At 38.5% G+C, this 21,404-nt stretch overlaps 1 protein-coding gene and 1 pseudogene across 1 annotated transcript in view; both read left to right on the top strand.

The window, feature by feature from the left end:
- Positions 1–21,404, top strand: part of Rnf115 (ring finger protein 115) — an 87,889-nt gene that overhangs the window by 58,615 nt on the left and 7,870 nt on the right. Inside the window, exons 4-7 of the mRNA XM_004853903.4 lie at positions 4,715–4,926; positions 17,449–17,520; positions 18,719–18,791; positions 19,718–19,811. Coding sequence (XP_004853960.1) covers positions 4,715–4,926; positions 17,449–17,520; positions 18,719–18,791; positions 19,718–19,811 — 451 coding nt within the window. The remainder of the gene's footprint in view (positions 1–4,714; positions 4,927–17,448; positions 17,521–18,718; positions 18,792–19,717; positions 19,812–21,404) is intronic.
- On the top strand, positions 14,885–16,675 carry LOC106010100 (calcyclin-binding protein pseudogene; annotated as a pseudogene).

The following is a 21,404-nucleotide window of genomic DNA, read 5'->3' as shown; positions in this document are numbered from 1 at the left end:
AGCACATTTTATGGAGCTACTATAACCTGGTACCAAAGCCAGACAAGGCCAGTATACTAGAGGAGAATTACAGGCCAGTTGAGTTGTGGACATAGTGGTGGAAATTCATCCAAAACACCAGACTTAGAATCAATGTCAGTTCTCTCCAAAGTGACTTTAAAATATATATGAAATATATATAGATGAAAAGGCCAAAATGACCACAATATTCTTGAAGACAAAAGAACATGGTGGAGAGAATTGACATGTGAGATGTCAAAACTTTTATAAAGTTTATAATAATTAATACTGTGGTATCTGTACAGATCAATAGACCTGAATAAGTATCCGGAAAATAGACCCAGGCACATATACAAATTTGATATGATAGATAGGGGACTGAAGATCACCAATGAAAGGAGGAATTATTAAATAAAAATCTTAGGAAAATCAATTTTCTGTGTGGAAAACAAATTAGATTCCTATGTTAGGCCTTATAAAAAATTAGTAGATTGAAGGCTGATGTGTATAAGACAAAAACCTTAAAACTTACCCAAAGAAAAGATAGGAGAAATTTTTATTTCTTATTTGCACAATAGGCAAGTGCTCTACAAATGAGCTACATCCTCATCCCTTATTACAGATTTTATTTATGTATGTATGTATGTATGTATGTATGTATTTATTTATTTATTTATTGAGACACGGTCCCACTATGTAGTTCAGGTAGGCTAACCTTCAACTCACTATGTAGCCCAGGTTGGCCTCAAACTTGTGGAGATCCTCTTACCTCAGCCTCTTGAGTGCTGGAATTACAGGCATGTACCACCACGCTTGGCTCTAGAGAATTTTTTAAATGACTTGTGCTAGGGAAGACTTTAAGACCCCTAGAAAGCACAAATCATGGGGAATTTATGTTGTTAAAATTAATTTTTAAGAATCTCCAGGAAAAAAATTCAAAAGGGGCCACAATTGGGAAAATATACTTCTAACACATGCAACTGACAAAAAAATTAAATACGCAGAATATATAAAGAACTGCTGAAGGTCAATTAGAAAGTCCATTCAATAGAAAAGTGGACAAAACATATGAAAGAGAAGTATAAGTGACTAAACAAAGATACTTAGCCTTATTAGTGTCAGGGAAAACTAACTTAAAACTACAGTGAAAGGGCCAGGGATTTAGCTCAGTGGTTCCAGAGCCTGCCTCGAAAGCACAAGGTCCTGAGTTCAATCCCTGGTACCAAAAAACAAAACAAAACAAAAAAACTACAATGAAAGAGTAATGGCAGAGTAGAAGCATCAAAAAACTTGGCAAAAGTTACCTGAATCAGGCTTATCTGGACTCTGGAAGCTAGTCAGAGGTTCAGTGCAGCCAAGTAGCTGAAAGAAAAAAGAAAAACTTGCCAACCAAAAATTCTAAATTTGGCAAAATATACTTCAGAAATGGAGGAGAAGGCCGGGCGTGGTAGTGCAAACCTGGAATCCCAGCACTTGGGAGACTGAGGCAAGAGGATTGCTGTGAGTTTGAGGCCAACCTGGGCTACATAGTGAATTCAAGGCCAGCCTGAACTACATAGTGAAACACTGCCTCAAAAAACTAAAAAATAAATAAAAAGGAATGAAGGAGACATCAAGACACATTCAGTTAAACAATATCTGAGAGAATTCCTTACTAACAAATCTGCCCTACGAGAAATAGCAAAAACAGTCTTTCAGGCTCACTCACATGTTATTAAATTTACTTTCTGGCACAGGGCCAAAGAATTTGCATTTTTAAATAAACTCTACTCTTAGTTCTTATACACCAAAAATAAAACCCCACAAAATTGTTAAAAACTGAGGAAACAGACAGTCCTATGACATCAAGTGCTTGTTAGGATATGGCACAATAGAAACTTTTAAGCACTCTTGGGGAATGTGTAAATTGATTATACCACTTTGGAAAACAATTTGGCACTATCTGGTAAAGCTGAAGATATGTAGACCCTGCGGTAGTTGTATAAACACATGTAATTGTAGCCTGGGGAATTTAACAACTTAGTGAGACCTTGTTTCAAAATAAAAACTAAAATAGGACGGGGGGGATGTAGCTCAGTGCAAAGGCCTTGGGTTCAATCCCTGGTACTGCAAAAAGATACATAATGTTCACAGCAGCCTTTTTTAATAGCAAAAACAATTGTAGGAAACAAAAAAATCCAGATGTCATTGATACGAGGAAAGCTTTTTAAACATATGGCATAAAATGTTTGAAAATGAGTGGATAATAGCTATATGGATCAACATGTGGAGCCAAAAAAGCAAGTATCAGAGGAATTCATAAGGCAAATTTATTTGGGGATGTAAACATTTATAGAATAAATATAAAGAAAAACCAGAGAATGAAAAAGTTAAGGTAGTGGTTACTTCTGGGGGTCAAGGGAGGGATACGCAAAGAATTACCACAGCTTTGATGATACAAGAGATGAACATGTTTTGATTTTCTTTTATTTCTTCATTATGTGTGCATGTCTCCCCTCACCCTGCCCTGGTACTGGGGATTGAACCCAGAGCGTTGCATGCTAGGCAGTTCTACCACTGAACTACATCCCCAACACTAAGTTCCCCAGGCTGCCCTTGAACTTGCAAGCCTCTTGCTTCAGCCTCCTAAGTAACTGGGATTATGGGTAGATTCTTCTTCCAAACTCAGATCCCCACCCCACCTCATTTTAGTGTTATTATCAGACATTCCTATGCTGCTTTGGCACAACTCCAACACAGCTCACACCGGACTATTGTGTATTTTACATGCGAGATGTATTATGATAATTTAAAATATTATATAAAATAGCACCTATGCTATGCTGCTGTTGAAAAGAATGATAATAACTTTTTAGGTAGTACAAGCCAAGTTTTCCTCCTCCAGTTGTCTTTAGCTATAGCTATCATCTCATATAGTTTCCTTTTCCTTTTTTGGGTAGATGAGTGAATCTTGTGTCTGTTTCTTCTCACTTAAGAATAAAATCTATTAGAGCAGATGATTCTCTTTTCTGTTTTAAAAACCTGTTTTGTTCACTGTTGCCCAAAAAGTGATTGAAACATGGTAGGTACATGCATAAAAATTTTTTGTTAAATGAATAAATGTGTATCTATGTAGTGTGACCCTTTAAAAAAACAAGTTGGGCCGGGGATTTAGCTCAGTGGCACCGTGCTTGCCTCCCAAGCACAAAGTCCGGAGTTCAATCCCTGGTACCAAAAACAAAAAACAAAACAAAAAAACCCCTTGAGTGTATGTATGTGTAATGTGTATATGTATGTATAGATATATAGATGTGTGTATGGTTACACACGGACACAAACAAATATTTAAAGATCTGGAATTCTGCATCTCAAATCCACCTCTGGTATAGGAGTAGAGTTAGGAGTAGAGGTTGATCACAGCTGAGTAAATGAAGACTATTTCACAGTATATTTTATATTCTGCATTTGTATTTTTATAAGACATGTATTTTTGTAGTTTTAATTAAGGGAGGAAACATTTTGAAAATCAGAAGAAAACTTGAAAAAATGAGTGAAAAATAACATTGACACACATACTAGACACTGTAACTTCTAAAATTGACTGAGTGGGTTATTAGTAGACTGAGACTGGAGTAGGGTCAGCTTAACGTGCTATAGGGTAGTAACCCTTTCTCCCAGTGTGGATCTCTGGAAGAAAGAGCATGGAATGGAGGGGTTGTGAGAATTTGTAAGACCTGAGGTCATGTACTGAGAAGTTTTGTGTCCTTGTTACTATATATACACTAAATAGTAAGCTTTTCTGTTTGACTTGAAACTTGAAAAGCAAACAGATTAGTATGACCAGTGTTATATAGTTGGTGGATGGAGTATATTAAATATTATTTTGTAGATCTTTTGAGATATCTAGTATGTAGATAAATAAAACATTATTTTAAGGTCATTTTTTTCCCCAGTTACCTTTTTCTTAGTGATTCTTCTGCCAAACTCAAACCCCCCTCCTCACCCCGTTTTAGTGATAAAAATACAGTATGTACCACAGAATGCTCTCACCAGACATTCTTATACTGCTGTGATACAACTTTAACACAGCCGTCTCTGATGCAGGCGCTAGGTCAAGAGAAGTATTTTATGTACATATTTGTGGGGATGATGACCTTTTCTAAAACAAGCATGTAAATACATTCACTTTATTTAAATCTTAGCAGGAATGTGAGTGTCATTTGTCACAAAACACAAGATTATAATATTGTCCTGAATGGTTGATTATGCTCAGGACAGAAGTCCATGATAATCTTTGGCTCATTTATATTTCTGAAGGAGAAATGGATCAGAGGTATGTGGATGTGAATTGAGTGTTAAGGAACACGGCCAGCCATTGGCTCACTTACTTTATGAAGTAAAACTTTCTCTATTTTTACATCTCTTGCTGTTTTTTTTTTTTTTGGAACTGGAGATCGAACTCAGAACCTTGTGCTTGCGAGACAGGCAGTGGCGCCACTGAGCTAAATCCCTAGCCTGCATTTCTCTATTTTTACATTTTACATTACTTTCTCAATTTTTACATTTTCCCCCTATACTTTATGTACTCTGAAGATTTCTCTCTACTCCTCCATGAAATTGGGGAAACATACTTTATTATTTTGGAGCTGCTGAATTTCAAACTGTTAAAAATTATTCTTCTCTTTGTTCTTTGTTCCATTTTCCTAATATGTGATTTCCTTCTGTTTTTTACTAGCTGTGGGACCATTTGGATCAAACGATGTTTTTCCAAGAATTTAGACCATTTCTAAGTAGCAATCCACTGGACCAAGATAACAGAGCCAATGGCAGGGGTCACCAAACTCACACTGACTTCTGGGGACCAAGTCGGCCTCCAAGGCTGCCAGTGACCCGGAGATACAGGTCTCGAGGAAGTACTCGTCCTGACAGATCTCCAGCTATCGAAGGGTGAGTTATTTTTAGGTTCTATTTAAAGGTAGTTTCAATGAAGGACATACTGGCATAATCTGATAAAGCCCTCATATATACCTTTTTTGTGGGCAAGAAGGAAGGTAGAGACAGGATGAAAATGAAGCTAGATTGAATATCTGTACTCAACTAGTATCAGTTAATGAATGATAATAAACTGCAGTGATGAAACTAGTGTTATGGGTCTCTGGTTAACATTTTTATTAATTTCTCAGATTAAAATATACATGATCCGTTTGTAAAAATTTCAGAAGATACTAAAAGCCATATCAAGTATATTAGATAACATTAGGATTCAAAGATCTGTTCTAGATCTCAACAGACTGGAGCAATGGGCTTAATATGAAATGTGATAGAAATAAATATAAAGTCTTGTGACTATAATAACATTCAATCAATAAATATTTATTGAGTGTCTTTTCATGTGTGGAGTACTAAACTGTGCACTGGGGATAAAATGGAGAAAAAAAGAAATTGTGCTCCTTAATCTCTGGATACCATTTAGAAGGAATAATGTTAATTTTCAGTGTTTGCCATTTGTGCAGTATTGTGTATCATGCTTTATTATAGATGCCTTTGCTATTTGTACCTTATACAGTGATGGCGAACTCTTTAGAGCATTCATTCATTGATAACAATCAGCTCACTGTAGCACAAGTGCCATAGGTTTGGTACCGTTATGTAAGAATAAACAGACTCTTGAGAAATAAAGTAACAGCCACTGGTGAATCCAGGATTCTGAAACTCAGGGCCACATGAATCTAGTGGTATACTGTTGGATGTAGTGGCTACTAGCTATGTGTGGCTGTCATTTTAAATTAATTAAAAGTTCATAGAATTTGAAATTTCTCACTTCCACTAGCCACATTTCAAGGGTTCAGTGGCTGCGTGTAACCAGTAGTTACCATATTTGATAGCATAGATTATAGAACATTTTCCATCATCTCAGAAGTGTTGGGAGCAATGCTACATAATTTTAGGGAAAAATCATTTGGTTAGCCTGGTTCTCCTACCTAGAGCCCAGCTATGGAATTCCGAGACATAATTCCATTTTGGCCTCCGGTCACAATTGAGACCTCAGTGAGACCACAATGAGACCTCAATGATCGGGTGATGCTGTGATTCTCCAGGACAAGAAACATCCTAGGAGCTGAAAACATCCTGGGAGGAACAAACATCTACTCAGTTCCTCCTTGTTCTTGGATTGTTACATCTTGTTTACCCGGATGTACTGAACTCCCCGCAAGTCATTTGTTACATTTGTTTCTCCCGATGTACGGTAAGCTGGGGGCTGTCGTCTTTGCCGCCCAGAGCAGCACTGATCAGACCCAAAACTCTGCTTCTTCTCAGTCTCATTTTTCTACCTTTCCTGTAATTCGCCGTGTGCTGCCGTGGCTCGAAGGAGACTAGGATTTACTGCAGAGGTTCTGGTAACATCCCCTTTCCCTGTTCCCTACACAGAAGGTCTTATTGGATAATCCTGTTCTAGAACTTACACCCTCCTCAAACTCCCCCCGCCCCGACTACTACTAACATTTACAGTACTTGCTTTAGCACATATCTTTCTAAATAAGTATCTGTCATCTTTGGTTTTATGCTTTTCAAAGTCAGCTGGAGACATTCCTTCTTAGGACAGATACAGGATAGAAGAAATACGGTTTATTTGGATTAGGTAGGATAAAAATCTGTAATATTAGACTTTTAATAGCATTAGGTGCCTAGGAGTAAATCCACTGTGTCCCACACCAACTAAACAGCTTATACATTATGTTCCCTTCTCTACCTGTTCGAAACCCCATTGTTGATCCTCTTAACTAAGGTTAATCTAAACTCTACATCCCCCGCACTCCGTGGTCTTACTTTTCCTTATTTCTCTAGTAGGGTATTCTTAAAGTACCACTGGAGGGAAAGCTCGTAAATGTGCTCATTGGTGCCCCTACAAACAGTAAAGTGCATTTAATCTGTTAGATTTCTTAGTTACTTTTCTCCTTGCGGAGACAAAATACCTGACACCCACAATTTAAGGGAAGAAAGGTTTAGTTGGCTTACAGTTTGTAGAGGTTTCAGTCCATAGTTGGCTGGCTCCATGGCAGAGTGGCACATGGCAGAGGGGCATTGCAGAGGAGAAAGAGTTCATTGCAGGCAGAAGACAGCAAAAAGCAACAAGGGACCATAACAGTGTCTTTCTGCCTTTTATGTCTTATCCAGACTATTTAGGGTGGGTAGCACTCACTCCCTTAATCCCTAGTGCCCTCTTTCCTAGCATTGCACTGTGAATCAATTCCAGCATCATACACTCTAGATCCAGCCACCTCTCTGAAAAAGCCTACCTATGACCACATGAGGCTTTGAGGGGGACATCTAAATGCAAGCCATAACAGATTATCAGTGCTTTCGATTAGACTTTTGTTTTGCATTCTTTCAGGAAATATTTTAAATTTTCACCAAATTTCACTATCTAGATTTCCATCTAGTAGCTGATTATCACCAGCCGACTTAGCTTCTCCATTATGAAAACTGGGGCCTTAGGTGTGAACTCCTCAGATCCCTGTGCCCAGCTTCTCTGTCAACATTCATTTCTCCCTTCAGTCTCCTGGGATAGAGGTATTCTTTCTTTTTTTCAAAGCAAGCCCATCAGCTCACATTCCTGACCCATTCATTACATGTCTCTTCGGGGATTTTGTTATGTCCGTTTTCCTCTTTCTCCTCCCTTTCCCTACTTTGATGCCTATTGTTTACTCTTTTGAATCTTTAGTTTTGTAATTTTCAAACCTGGTAGTACATTAATATTACTGAGAGTACTTTTAAAACTACTGCTACCTGGGCCCCATTCCAGGGACTATGATTTTTTAGTCTTGGGTAAGGTCCAGGAATTGATAATTTTTAAAAGCTTTTGAGATTGTTCTTATTGTCACCAGGGTTGAAAATCACTGCTCCAGTTGCTGACTAGTCTTATCTTTTTCATTTTCAATAAAAAAAGTCACTAAAATCCTGGTTACCTTCTAATGACAAACCCAGCAAATATGATAAAATCTTTATTGTGTAAATCCAATCACAGAATTCAACTTGTTTGGCCTTTTTTTTCCATCTTGAAATTCCATACCCCTCTGATATCCATGACAGTACATTTTTTTGATTTACCTCTTCTCTGACTTTGCCTTCCTTTTTTGGGGGGTATGAGGTGGGTTGCTAGAGCTTGAGCCTAGGGTCTTGTGCATGCTAAGCATGCACTCTACCACTGAGCTATAACCCCATCTCTGACTTTTCCTTTTTTGTGGCCACTTTCTGAGTATTGGTTTTCCTTCATTCTGCTTTTCTTCTTACTCTACAGGATTTCACAGCTTCACAACTATTGAAGTTTTGGGCTAGATAATTATTGTGTGAGGCTCCCTTGTGTATTGTTCAGCAGCATCCCTGGCTCTCCACTGCATGCCCATAACACCTCTCCACCCCTACTCCAGTTTTGACAACCAGAAACATCTCCTGGGGGTAAAACTTTCTGGTTGAGAGCCACTGATCTATAAGTTCTCCGTGGCCATTCTCTCAAGTCTATGCTAAGGAGTCTCAAATCTGTATTCCCATTTTGACCTTTGTGTTTAAGAAATCAGATGTCTCAAAAATTAGCCTTTATAGATTATTAATATGTTCTTGTCACCAACCTAAAGAGTTACTCAGTTAACATTTGTTTTTTATTGATTACATTTTAGCATCCTTCCCTGAGAGACAAAAGAAAGACCTTTGATTTTAGCACTAATCTATTTCCCAATCACTTCATAAGATATACTGCATCTAGGAAGGTTTCTTACATAATATATTGTCAAAGTTAACTCTAGATTCTGGGACCATAGTTTTCTGATACTGATCACAACTCAAAATTTGAGAATTAACTTTTTTGATTGTTGTTAACTTTCTTTTTCTCATTTAAAAATGTTAGGGCCTAAAAAACATTAAAAAAACAGCATTATTCACACCTTCCCTCACTCTAGTACTGGGGATAGAACCCAGGGCTTCTCTACTACTCAGTATACTCCTAGCCCTTTGTAGTTCTTAAGACAGACTTACTAAGTTGACCATGTGGGACTTGAACTTGCTAGCCTGCTGCCTGAGCCTCCTTCAACTAGGATTATGGGGCATGTGACACCACACCCAACTGCTAGTTACACCTTGATATGTAATCTCATAGGTCTTTTTAAATAAATACACAGATGATATCTACATCTTTATAATTAAAATAGGATTAATCATTATACATGTTTTATATAATCTTTTATATCTTTACAGATTGTGTATCTCTTTCAGTGTACATGCATTTGGGACCCATCTAGGGAACTCTTAGCTCATTCAGTAAACATTTTTTATTACTATGTGCCAGATGATATTCTAGATGTTGAACATACAATAATGAACAAAACAGCGAAAAATGGCTGTCTTACAGAGTTTAAGTACTAATGAGGAAAGCCAGATAAGCAGAATAAACAGTTAAGCAGTAGTTAGTGTGATGGGGGAAAAGGCAAGGGAGATAGTAAGTGTTTGTGTGTGAAATTTCAAAAACATAGATAGGAAATGTGAGGTGAGAGGTGATGTTCCAAAGCATAGTTAGCAAAGACTTCATTGCAAAGGTATTTGAGTAGACAGAAAGGAAGTGAGGGGATGAACTAGGCATGTGCCAATAAGAGGAGACCACTATGGAGCAAAGTGAGGGGAATATTAGGAGATGAAGTCTCAGAAGTTTCTGGTTGTGGGGATGAGGAGGAGGGTATTTATATCATGTAGAGAATCACCTACCTAATTGGTCATTGAAAGGGCTTTTAGTCCAGCAGTTGGTCCAAGTCTAATGTGTGTCTTAAAATGATAGTTCTGGTATGCTGAGAATAAAGTGTAGGGCTGGAAGGGTGGGGGCAAGAGCAGAAGCAGAGGAACCATATAAGAGACAGTTGCATTAAAGCTAGAGATGCCAGGGCCAGGGATTTAGCTCAGTGGCATTGCACCTGCCTCACAAGTGCAAGGTCCTGAGTTCGATCCCCAGTACCTAAAAATAAAATAAATAAAAAGCTAGAGATGCCAGTGGCTTGGATGAGAGTAGTGAAAAATGGTTTGATTCTGATGTAGTTTGACAATAAGCATTATAGGACTTACTGATTGGATATGTGATGTAACAAAAAAGTTAAGGATGACGCCAAAGGTTTTGGGGGAGTAACTAAAAAAATGGAGCCACCATTGGCCAACATGGGGAAATCTGGAGGAGCCAGTTTGGAGGGAAACATTAGAGTTCAAAATAGTTTGGGACATAATAAATTTGAGGTGGTTATTATACATACAGGTGAAGATACTGAGTAGACAATGGTCTTGGGTGGAAATAAAATTTGAAAGTTGTCCTGTATGTGTGGTATTTAAAATTGTAAATGGATGAAATTGTCAAAGAAGTGAGGTTAGAAAATGGTAGAGTTGAGAGAGAAGAGGAGAGGAAAATACATGTGCTCTAGATAATTGAGCCTTGGACAATGATTAGAAGATTAGAAGATAAGGAGGAATAAACAAAAAGAGGAGGCTGAGAAAGAACATCCAGGAAAGCAGGAGGATAGTGTAGAGAGGGTACAGCTGTGGAAACTAAGACCTAGAGGGTGATTTCTCCTCCAGACCCTGTGTGGGTTAATTTTCCTCTTCTGTGAGTGGCTGACATTTAAATCATGCACTACCTTCCTGTGACCCACTACACTCTCACATTTAACTTTAATAAGAAACAGTTTAACCCAGTATGGTGCCATATGCCTGTCACACCAGCATTCTGGGATACTGAAGCAGGAGGATTGCAAGTTCAAGGTCGGCCCAGGCAGTTTAGCAACTTAGCCAGACACTGTCTCAGACACACACAGGGACACACACACACGAATGCACACACACTCAACACACACATGCATACACACACAGTTTCCAGACAACAGCTTAAACACTTACTGGAGCTTTTCTGAGAAGTCTGTCTCTCTTTCTGCTAAGAAAACATGAAGCCAGCATCTGACTTCCAAAGAGTAAAAACCAAAAAAGAGGAATCCCCAGCTGATCAGTTGCTGGTGAAGTAACCTCGTATAGGATCTGCTGCAAAGCTTCAGGGAACTAGACTGTTTCTCAAACTTGGTTACCATTTTTAAAGTATGTGATAATTTAATTTACTCTTCTTGTCACTAGCAAGAGGGTGTGTGTGTGTGTGTGTGTGTGTATGCGAATTACCTATTGGTATGTAACAAATTTAGCAGCATATAGGAACATTTATTGCCTCTATTTCTGAGGATCAAGAACTTAGGAGCAGCTTAGCAAGGCCATTCTAGTGAAGAGTTTCATGAAGTGATAGCATATCACCTTTGGCTGCAGTCATCTGAACACTTAGCTGGGCCTGGAGGATCTGCTTCTATGATGGCTCACATGGGTGTGGGCAGGAGGTCTCAGCTCTTTACCATATGGACCTCGCTGCAGGGCTTTTTGAATGTTTCCTGTCTTGGCAGCTGGCTTCTTCCAGAGTAAGTGATCTAAGAGAGATAGAGAAGGAATGAAATCACAGTGCCTTTTTATATCCTAATTTTGCAAGCCACACACTGTCATTTCTGCCATATTTTATCTGTAAGAAATTACTAAGTCCAGCTTACATTCAAGGGGAAGAAAATTTAAGTTCCACTTCTTTAAGGGAGTGCATTAAAGAATTTGTGGACATATTTGAAAACCATCACAGTTTGTCCTGTGGCCACAAATTGTTTATATTTCTTCCACGTGTAAAATACATTCACCTCCTCAAATCTATTTATGGAGTATCAGCTTGAATTCTAGGTGGTTACCCTTTAAATTTAGGTTCAAGTGTGAGTGAGGCTGCTTCTGCATAAGTCCTCTGGTACAATTACTTTTGTTATGGAGACTTGTATACCAAAGAGTCACGTTGTCTGCACACCATATACCCAATATACAGTACAGAGATGTGGACAGGCAGTGACTTGATAAATAGTTACAAAAAAGGGGACTAGGAGACACAGTCTTTGCTGGTTTACAGCTCTGGTAGTTGTCTGAACACATATTGGAAGTTCCTTGATTAGAACTTACTCTGCCCAGGAGTAGTTCTTCGTGGCTCTTGATTCCTCCCTCTGGGGTCTTGACCTCATCCTATGACTCTCATCCTTTCTTTTCCAGGAGAAGCAGTTCATATTTTCAGTTACATAATTTTCTTAGCTTGCTTTCCAGCAGAAATTTGAGGGGCCAGAGGCTTTTTTTCATTTTGTACCATTTCTGCACCTTTCAGCTTAAGCCTACAGTACTTTATAAAATTTTTTTAAAAAGTAATTTTATTGGCACACTTTTGATACACATAAAGGTCACATTCATCATAGGGAATTAGTACGTGTACATAATATAACTTGATTCTTCTTTTTTCCCCATTACCCTCCCCTCCCTTCAACCCTTCTTCCCCTTTTTCTTTACAAAAGCTTTGTTTCTAATTTTTTCTTCCATTCTGTTTTTTTTCCCCTTTTCCCTTCCTTCCACCCTCCCTTCCCATTTCAGCATTTTCCTACTTCCCAGTATCTATCATCCTTATTTTGGTCCTTATTTGTGCTTTCAGTTTCTCACACAAGAGAAACAATGTGGTATTTAAACATGTGTGTCTGATTTATTTCACTTAAAAGCATGGTATCAAGGTGAATTAATTTACCTAAAAATGTCTCAAGTTCATCTTGTAGTTCTCTTTTTTGGTTGGATCCTTCTCTGGTTTTTCTATTAGGGTAATTGTTGCTTCCAGGAATGAGTTTGGGAATGTTGCTTCCCTTTTAATTTCATTAAGGAGTTTGAGAAGTAGTGACATTAGATCTTCTCTAAATTTCTTGTGGAATTCAGCAGTGAATCCATCAGGACCTAGGCTTTTCTTTCTTGGTAGTGTTTTTTAAATTACTTCTTCAATTTCATTGACTGATACTGGGTTGAGAATTTTTATATCTTGATTCAGCTTTGGTAGTTCATATGTATCAAAGAATGTTCATTTCTTCTGCGTTTTCCATCTTATTAGAGTACAGGTTCTCAAAGATATTGATGATCTTCTGGATTTCTTCAGGATCTGTTGTGATTTTACCTTTTTTATTCCTAATTGCATGGAGTTGGGTCTTTTCCCTCCTTTTTTAAAATAAAGTTTGCTAAGAGTTTGTCTATTTTCTTTACTCTTTCAAAGAACCAACCCTTTGATTCATTGATTCTTTGTATTTTCTTAGTCTCCATTGCATTAATTTCTGCTCTAATTTTTATAATTTCTTCCCTCGTGCATGCTTTGGGTTTAACTTGCTCTTTTTTTCTAGAAGCTTGAGGTTCAACATTAGGTTATTTGAGCACACTTTGTTTTTCTGATGTGGGAATTCACTGCTAAGAATTTTCCTGGTAGGACTGCTTTTATTGCATCCTACGAGTTCTAGTATGTTGTACTGGCATTGTCGTTGAATTGTAGAAACTAATTTCTTTCTTGATTTCATCTTGTTCAGAAGGATGTTATTTAATTTGTGTTTGTAGTTTTGTGGTTTCTTTTGTCATTGATTTCCAATTTTATTTCACTATGGTCTGATAATATGCATGGGATAATTTCAGTTCCTTTGCGTTTACTTAAGCATGTTCTGTGGGCTACTATGTGGTCTGTTTTGGAGAATGTCCCATGTGTAGAAGGGAAGAATGTGTATTCTGTTGTGGGGTGGAACGCTCTGTAGATACCTGCTAAGTCCATGTTCAAAGATTTTGTTCAGTTCTGCTATTTTTTTGTTGATTTTTTTTTTTTGTCTATTTGTGACAGTGGGATATTGAGGTTCCCCCCATTGGAGTTGAATTAGTGCTTATTTGATTTTTCAAGTCTATTAATGTTTGTTTTATGTAATTACATGTGCTGGTATTTGGTGAGTATATATTTGTGATTGTTATCTCTTCCTCTTGGATTGTTCCCTTAACAAGTATGTGGTGACCTTCTTTGTCTCTTCTGATCAGTCTTGGCTTGAGATCCACTTTGTCTGCAAGTAGAATAGCTCCCCCTGCTTTTTTCCAGGTTCCTGTCACATGCAGTATTATTTTCCATCCTTTGAGTTTCAATCTGTGAATTTCTTTTTGAGTCAAATGTGTTTCTTGTATGCAGCATATTGGTGGATCTTATTTCTTGATCCATTCTGCTAATCTGTTTCTTTTGATTGGTGAATTGAGACAATTTACAAGGATCCTTGTCCTTCTAGTTTCCAGTTAAGATTTGTCCAGCATTTACTTTAGCTCTCATCCATAACTTCCTCAAAGGCCATTGTGCTTCTACTATTTTTGGTTGTTGTATTTTGTTTGTTTTTGGGGGGGTCAGCTGGGGATTGAACCTAAGGTCACACATGCTAGGCAAGTGCTCTACCACTGAGCCTACATTCTTACATTCTTGCACTATTTTGTTTTACTTTACAGTGCTGGGTGTTTAACCCAGGGTCTTCAGCATGCTAGGTAAGTGCTATACCATTGAGCTACATCCCCAGAACTTTAAACATTTTATTTTGAGGTGGGCTCTTGCTAAGTTGTCCAGGCTGGCTTCAAACTTGCAGTCCTTCTTTCTCAGCTTCCTTAATAGCTGGGATTTACAGGTGTGTACCACCACATTGGGGCTCTTATAACTGTTTCTTCAAATGTTCTCTGATGCTTTCCTCAAAGTCTTTCCAGCTTCTGCCTGCTGCTGTATTCCAAAGATAGTCCCATGAAGCTCAGTGTGAAGGCTCTGGGTTCATTCTCCAGCACTGGGGGGAAAATTTGCTGCAAGAATAAATTGGAAGTGTTCTGATTACAAATAAATAAGTATACGAGGTAATGCCTAGTTCATAAGCTTTATTTAGCCATTCCACAATATATGCATATTTCTAAACATGTTTTACAACTAAAAAAATATATTTTTAATTTTTCCAATTAAAAAATAAGCAATGAAACCACAATACAAAAAGATACCACTGAGGCAGAGGGCGGGCCGGGACCTCGCGCAGGTCGGCTGTGCGCGCAGCCGCCGGTCCCGCAGCCCACGCTGCCGTGGTCCACGCTCGCGAAGAGCGCACTGGGTCCTGTCCTTGCGTGCACGCCTGCTGCTCTGGCCTCCGGTCTGACCCAGCCTGGCCGTGCCTTCAGCTTTGGAGGAGTTGCAGAATGATCTAGAAGAGGTAAAGGTGTTGTTGGAAAAGGCCACTAGAAAGAGAGTACGAGATGCCCTGACAGTTGAAAAATCCAAGATTGGGACCTGGGATTTAGCTCAGTGGTTCCAGCGTCTGCCTCACAAGCGCAAGGATCCAAGTTCGATTCCCCGGTACCAAAAAAAAAAAAAAGAAAAGAAAAATCCAAGATTGAAACAGAAATAAAGAATAGGGTGCAACAAAAATCACAAAAGAAACCAGAATTTCTTGACAATGAAAAACCAGCTGCTGTGGTTGCTCCCATCACAACAGGATATACTGTGAAAATCAGTAATTATGGATGGGATCAGTCAAATAAGTTTGTTAAAAATCCACATTACCTTAACTGGAGTTCATCAAGTTCCTGCTGAGAATGTGCAGGTGCAATTCACAGGGAGGTCATTTGATCTTTTGGTAAAGAATCTAAATGGGAAGAGTTACTCTATGATTGTGAACAATCTCTTAAAACCCATCTCAGTGGAAGGCAGTTCAAAAAAAATCAAGACTGATACAGTTCTTGTCTTATGTAGAAAGAAAGCAGAAAACACGCAATGGGAATACTTGACTCAGGTTGAAAAAGAATGCAAAGAAAAAGAAAAGCCATCCTATGATGCTGAAACAGGTCCTAGTGAAGGATTAATGAATGTTCTAAAGAAAATTGATGAAGATAATGATATGAAGCGAAACATTAATAAAGCCTGGGTGGAATCAAGAGAGAAGCAAGCCAAAGGAGACACAGAATTTTGAGACTTTTAAGTCCTTTTGAGAACTATTATGTGGAAATACTGCTATTTCCAAGTGAGCTGCACATATAAATTTGACAGATAACTACAAAGCCTTCAAAGTAAAGGCAGTGAATTCTCCATTTCTTATTGGAGGATTTATTTAAATAAGATATGCATATTAAATATTTCTTCCAAAGATGGATTCATTATACCCTGGTCATTTTGTTTAGGGAAGGATTATATGTTACTCTCATTGAAGTATAAAAACCAAGTCTTGGGGCCGGGGATTTAGCTCAGTGGTTCCGCTGCCTGCCTTGCAAGCACAAGGACCCGAGTTCGATCTCCGGTACAAAAAAAAAACAACCACCAAGTCTTGTCTAAAGAAAACATTATATGTATTTTTGTTCAGCTAGGAGGTAGAAAACAAAAGTATTTGCTTGCCTGTAAGTTACAGATGTCAGCTCCCACTTAATGTAAGAATAAGAGTAAAACTGAATTTTTGTGTAAAATTCAAATTTGTGCCTGTGCTTAAAATTTGCTGTAGAATGGATGACCCCTTATTACCAGCTTGAGCAGTGCATATACCAGGGATTACCATGCACTGATAAGCCAATCACAAATGTTTCTCTCTAGATTTAAATATGTATGTTTATGAATATAGAATTAAGAATAGACAAGCATCTTCATATAGTAGCAGTTAGTAAGTTCTACCATGGATCAGATACTAATAACCATAAAGCAAAAATTATTAATTTGAAAATCCATCTATTCCTATGTTCAATAAAGTTGGATTTTTATGTAAAAAAAAAAAAAACAAAACACCGCTGAGGGCCAGGGATTTAGCGCAGTGGCACCGCGCTTGCCTTGCAAGCGCAAGGTCCTGAGTTCAATCCCCAGTACCGGAAAAAAAAAACAAAACACAGAGGAAACAATATACTTAATTATTGTTGAACTTTAGTAGCAGGGAAAGTCCAATACTGTTAAAGTTACATCAGCTGACCTAATAAAGTAGAAACCAGGGAGTTACAAGTGCATATCATTCAGAACAGGAAATATATCAATCCAGTATCTCTTTGAAAGGTAACAAAAACCTGTCTCGTCAGGATAGAGAAATGGGTACATGTCCCATTTTAAATGTTCAGAATGAGAAGTGACAAGCATACCTATCTGTATGTTTGTATGTGTGTCATATTCATCTGAAACACCTTTAAAATAGAATGCTTCTCATATTATAAAAAAAAAATCCTTTAAATGCTATACAAAAATTTAATCTAGAATCCCACTGGCTCAGCATCTCTTTTAAGCCCTACTTACATTGGTGCCAGAGATCTGAGGAACCTAATTTGAAAAATGTGACATCAGATTCCTTTCCACTCTAATTCACAAAAATATGCTAATCCATACTATGGCAAAGCTCACAAAGATAAAGATTATAGCACTTTCTCACAGCACTAGGTAATAGACAATTTCTGGTGCTGTCCCTTGTGTAAATAGTCAGTGGGAAGCCATTGTGGTTGGGGAAGAGTAGTTGATACCATGGGTATCTGTACTATCTTTTGTTGTCTTACCTAATTTTTTTTCTACTCTAACAGAATAATACAACAGATCTTTGCAGGATTCTTTGCAAATTCTGCAGTTCCTGGATCCTCACATCCTTTTTCTTGGTAAGTAGCTAATTGCTACCTAGCTTTCTCTGCTGGATTAGCATCATTTTAGGTGCTATCATTTCTGTGCTGTAGAGAAAAGGCTGGGTAGGTGAGTATGTGGATATAACTGGAAGCTTGTTAGGCTACCATTGTCTGCTGAGCTCAAACTTAATCAGAACTTTCTTTTTTTATTGTTCAGGCTTTGGAGGACTGTCCTTGTCCACCCCCACCCTCCCTACCCTTTATGTTATGATCTGAGTGTTGTGTTGAGATAGGGAATGAGAAAATGCCTGCTAGGCTTGGTATTTAATTTCTGAGTTTCTCCTTTACACCATATGGGAAGATTTTATTCCTTAAAATTTTCTGAAGTAGAGAGCTGGGGATGTGTAGCTCAGTGGTAGAGAGCTTGCCTAGCATGTACAAGGCCCTGGGTTTGATCCCCAGCATGGCAAACAAACAATTTCTGAAGTTGAAAACAACACACTTGCCTTTCTTTTTCTAAAGTAAGGTTTTTCAGAAGAAACAAAAGGCTATAACTCACTATCAGAGTGACACTTAAGTAGAGTTAGGGTTTAAAGATGGAATTTCTTCTTGTCTGGAATGCCAGTTCTGATAATTAATGCCAGCTTCTTTGCTCAGAGAGACCTCAGTCCTTCCCCACACTTACCCCATTTCCCAACCTCTATTTCCTTTGTGTTCCAGCCAGAGACTGGACATCCGTCATCCAGGGTACTGTACCAGTAGCGTCAAGAAAAAGGTGCTGCCAGGCTCCCTTTTGTAATTGCTCTGAGGTGTGATTCAGAGAGACTGCTGTGGCTGCTTCTCTGCTCGTTTTTCATTGTTCAGGACCGTGAGGCAGCCTCTTTGAGTGAGGAAAATCTCTTCCTTAAAAAGCAGCTCCATTTATGTTTGATATAAGTGTGCAGAGAAAAGAAACTTAACCAACAAGCAACAAGTCACTCTTTTTTCTCTTATGTATCATGTGGTATTTTAGTTAGCTCCTCATTTTATGTTCTGCTTAAGTAAAATTCAAAGAGAATGAAAGGCTATCTCTAGATAATGTTTGACCTTGAAAATACAGAGAAATTCTTTGCCCCTTGATTCTAGTGACTTGGAAGCTCTGAGAGAGAACAGGATCCCTCTGCCAGCTTTTTCTGTGATATAAGGCAGAGCCTGGTCACTCCATCTAATGCTGTCTATCTCATCTCACGTATAGGAGCGGGATGCTGCACTCCAACCCTGGGGACTATGCCTGGGGTCAGACAGGGCTTGATGCCATTGTAACCCAGGTGAGGAGCTGCCTTTTGAGGGTTTCTGTTCAGTGTGTCTCATGGTTCCACAGGCTTCCTGCTTTCCTTCTGCTACTTTCTTGAAATTGCAGTCACTCTGCTTTCTCTAATGTTTTGAGGTTTTGGGTTTCCATTTTACTAAAAGGATGAATGGTTTATGGGTTTAGTTTAGCATTCATGTATCGACTATGTCCAAGGGGATTTCTAGAACATGTTTCACCTCTAGACAAAGTAAAGACTTCTCCTGTAACAAGCAGTATATTGTATTTTGGGCCTCTTGTTCAGTCCTGTGAGGATCCTGTAAATAAGTACTTCACACAAAAAAAGGAGGGGGTCACATGTTGAAGCAGGGATTTCTGCTAGATGGAGCAAAGTAGGGGAAGGAAGCAGAGAAAAAGGTATTCCCGTGCCATGTCTAATTGCTTCTACTTGCTTATGTTCATTTTAATTTGATTGATTTTTCATTTCCCTTTTAGATTGTTGAGCACAGAAAGCATGTCATTTATATCCAACTCTTCTTGTAGGCAGTAATTTACTGTTTCTTGACTTATCCTATGCTACTCCCCATACTCCCCCCCCCTTTTCTTCTTCTGACAGAAATTTTTGTACCAGTTAAGTATTACTTTTTACAAAGCCATAGTTTTATTCATGATATCACAACTCTTCACCCCCTGAAGTTGCTTTATCTCCAAAGGTGGGCCTTACAATCATGGATCTGTCTATAGACTTACACTAATGTCACTCTGAAATTGTAAAGGGATTTTAAGTGTTCTAATAGGAGGAAAGGGAAAACCTAAGTCTCTCAGAGCCTGGCAGAAGTAAGAGCAACTAACATTTCTAATATCTGCAATGTTTGTTCTCAGCTGAAGTAGCACCCTCTCTAGGGATCTTGAGATATCTGCCATTTTCTTTTTCTTTTCTTGTAGCTTTTAGGACAACTGGAAAACACAGGGCCTCCCCCAGCTGACAAGGAAAAGATCACTTCTCTTCCAACAGTGACAGTAACTCAGGAACAAGTTGGTAGGTTTATTTTCATATTTATTGTGTCATCTTATGATCTCTATTCAAAATTCCAGTATGTTCTTATACTGAATATCTTAAAATGAACTTGTAGACCTCTGAAATTCCTATCTGGGTACCATATTCTGGAAAGCACCTGTCTCTTCCTGAGATTAGTCAGCAGATATTTCCTGAGCCATTATCAAGTCCCCTTTCCAGGTACCATTGGAAGTAAAGAGGTACAAAGATATATGAAACTTAATTCTAAATAGTCGAAGAACTTATTAGTGGAAGCAACATTCACCAAATGATTTAAAATTTTGAAATAATGTTGGGCAAGTGAAACTGACCTTGGGGAAAGAGGAAGAGAATAAATGAGAGGCTGAGAATGAGCACTGAGGGAATTTAGTGATAAGGGACATTATTTTGGACTGAGTGTTTCATTCTCCATTTAGATTTTCTTTTTTGGGGAGTACCGGGAATTGAACTCAGGGCCTCACACTTCAAGGCAGGCGCTGTGCCACTGAGCTACATCCCCAGCCCTCCATTTAGATTTACAGTCAAATGTTTAAAGGCAAGATGAGTCAGATCATTTTGCTTAAGAAAAGTATAAACTAATTTTTTTTTTTTTTTTTTAAGGAGACAGAGTCTCGCTGTGTAGTTCAGGCTGGCCTGGAACTCACTATGTAGCCCAGGCTGGCCTTGAATGCACATCAGTCCTCCTGCCTCAGCCTTTCTGGTGCTGGGATTACAGACATATGCCACCACACCTAACCCTAGTATGAACTGATTTAAAAATATCAGCATAGGCGTGATGTTTAAGTCCGATATAGGAGAGTGACCTTATTGGACCTGAAATAAAATCTGATTTGGGGAACAGTGGGAAGTATGACTAGATAGAAAGCGGGGACTTTGTTGAAAAGTTAGGGCTGGATGTTTTAGGTAGAAGCTAAGTTTTGCATGTCTTCAAAATGAAGAATGAGGGAATGTAAGGCAGTGTGTGAAATAGAGCAGATAATGGGAGACAGCAGAGCAGGGGTTTAAAGAGGAGCAGTCTAGACGGTTTTAATTTTAAATATGTTGATTTTGAAGTGCCAGCTGAGAATACAAGTAGAGGTGAGCTGAAAAGGTAGCATCGGGGAAAAGTAGCTGGTAGCAAAGTGTAAGATATATATGGAGGGTTAAAGGCCTGGAACTCTTAAGTACTACCTGGTGGGGTGTTGCAGTAGACTTGGCATGAAAAGTATAAGCTGGAGTTAGGGTGAAGTTGTTGAAATGGAAAGGAAGGAGTGAATTTACTAAGTGGTAGTCCTATTCCAAATGCCTCGACCACTTTGGGGACAAGGAACATATCCTAGTCAATAGAGATCTAGACTAGCTGGTATTTTTTGCCAAACTTGGAAAATTCACAATTTGCTGCTTGGAATTCCCAGTGTAGTTTGTGACCATTTCCTTTAAGGAAAGGCGGCTTCCTGTCTTTATTTGAAGGCCTGAACTACTCTTGACCTTCACAATGCTGTAGCACCACTTCCTGGTAGAGGTTTTTTGTTTTTTTGTTTAAGTTTATTGGTACATTTTAGGTATGCAATATGATGACATTCATCATGGGGAATT

The sequence above is a fragment of the Heterocephalus glaber genome, unplaced genomic scaffold (assembly GCF_053883595.1).
Source record: "Heterocephalus glaber isolate CG9 unplaced genomic scaffold, H.glaber_assembly_v1.0 deba00001442, whole genome shotgun sequence".
Taxonomy (NCBI): Eukaryota; Metazoa; Chordata; class Mammalia; order Rodentia; family Bathyergidae; genus Heterocephalus; species Heterocephalus glaber.
Note: the sequence above shows the minus strand (reverse complement) of the source record. Positions and strands in the feature narration are given on the sequence as shown.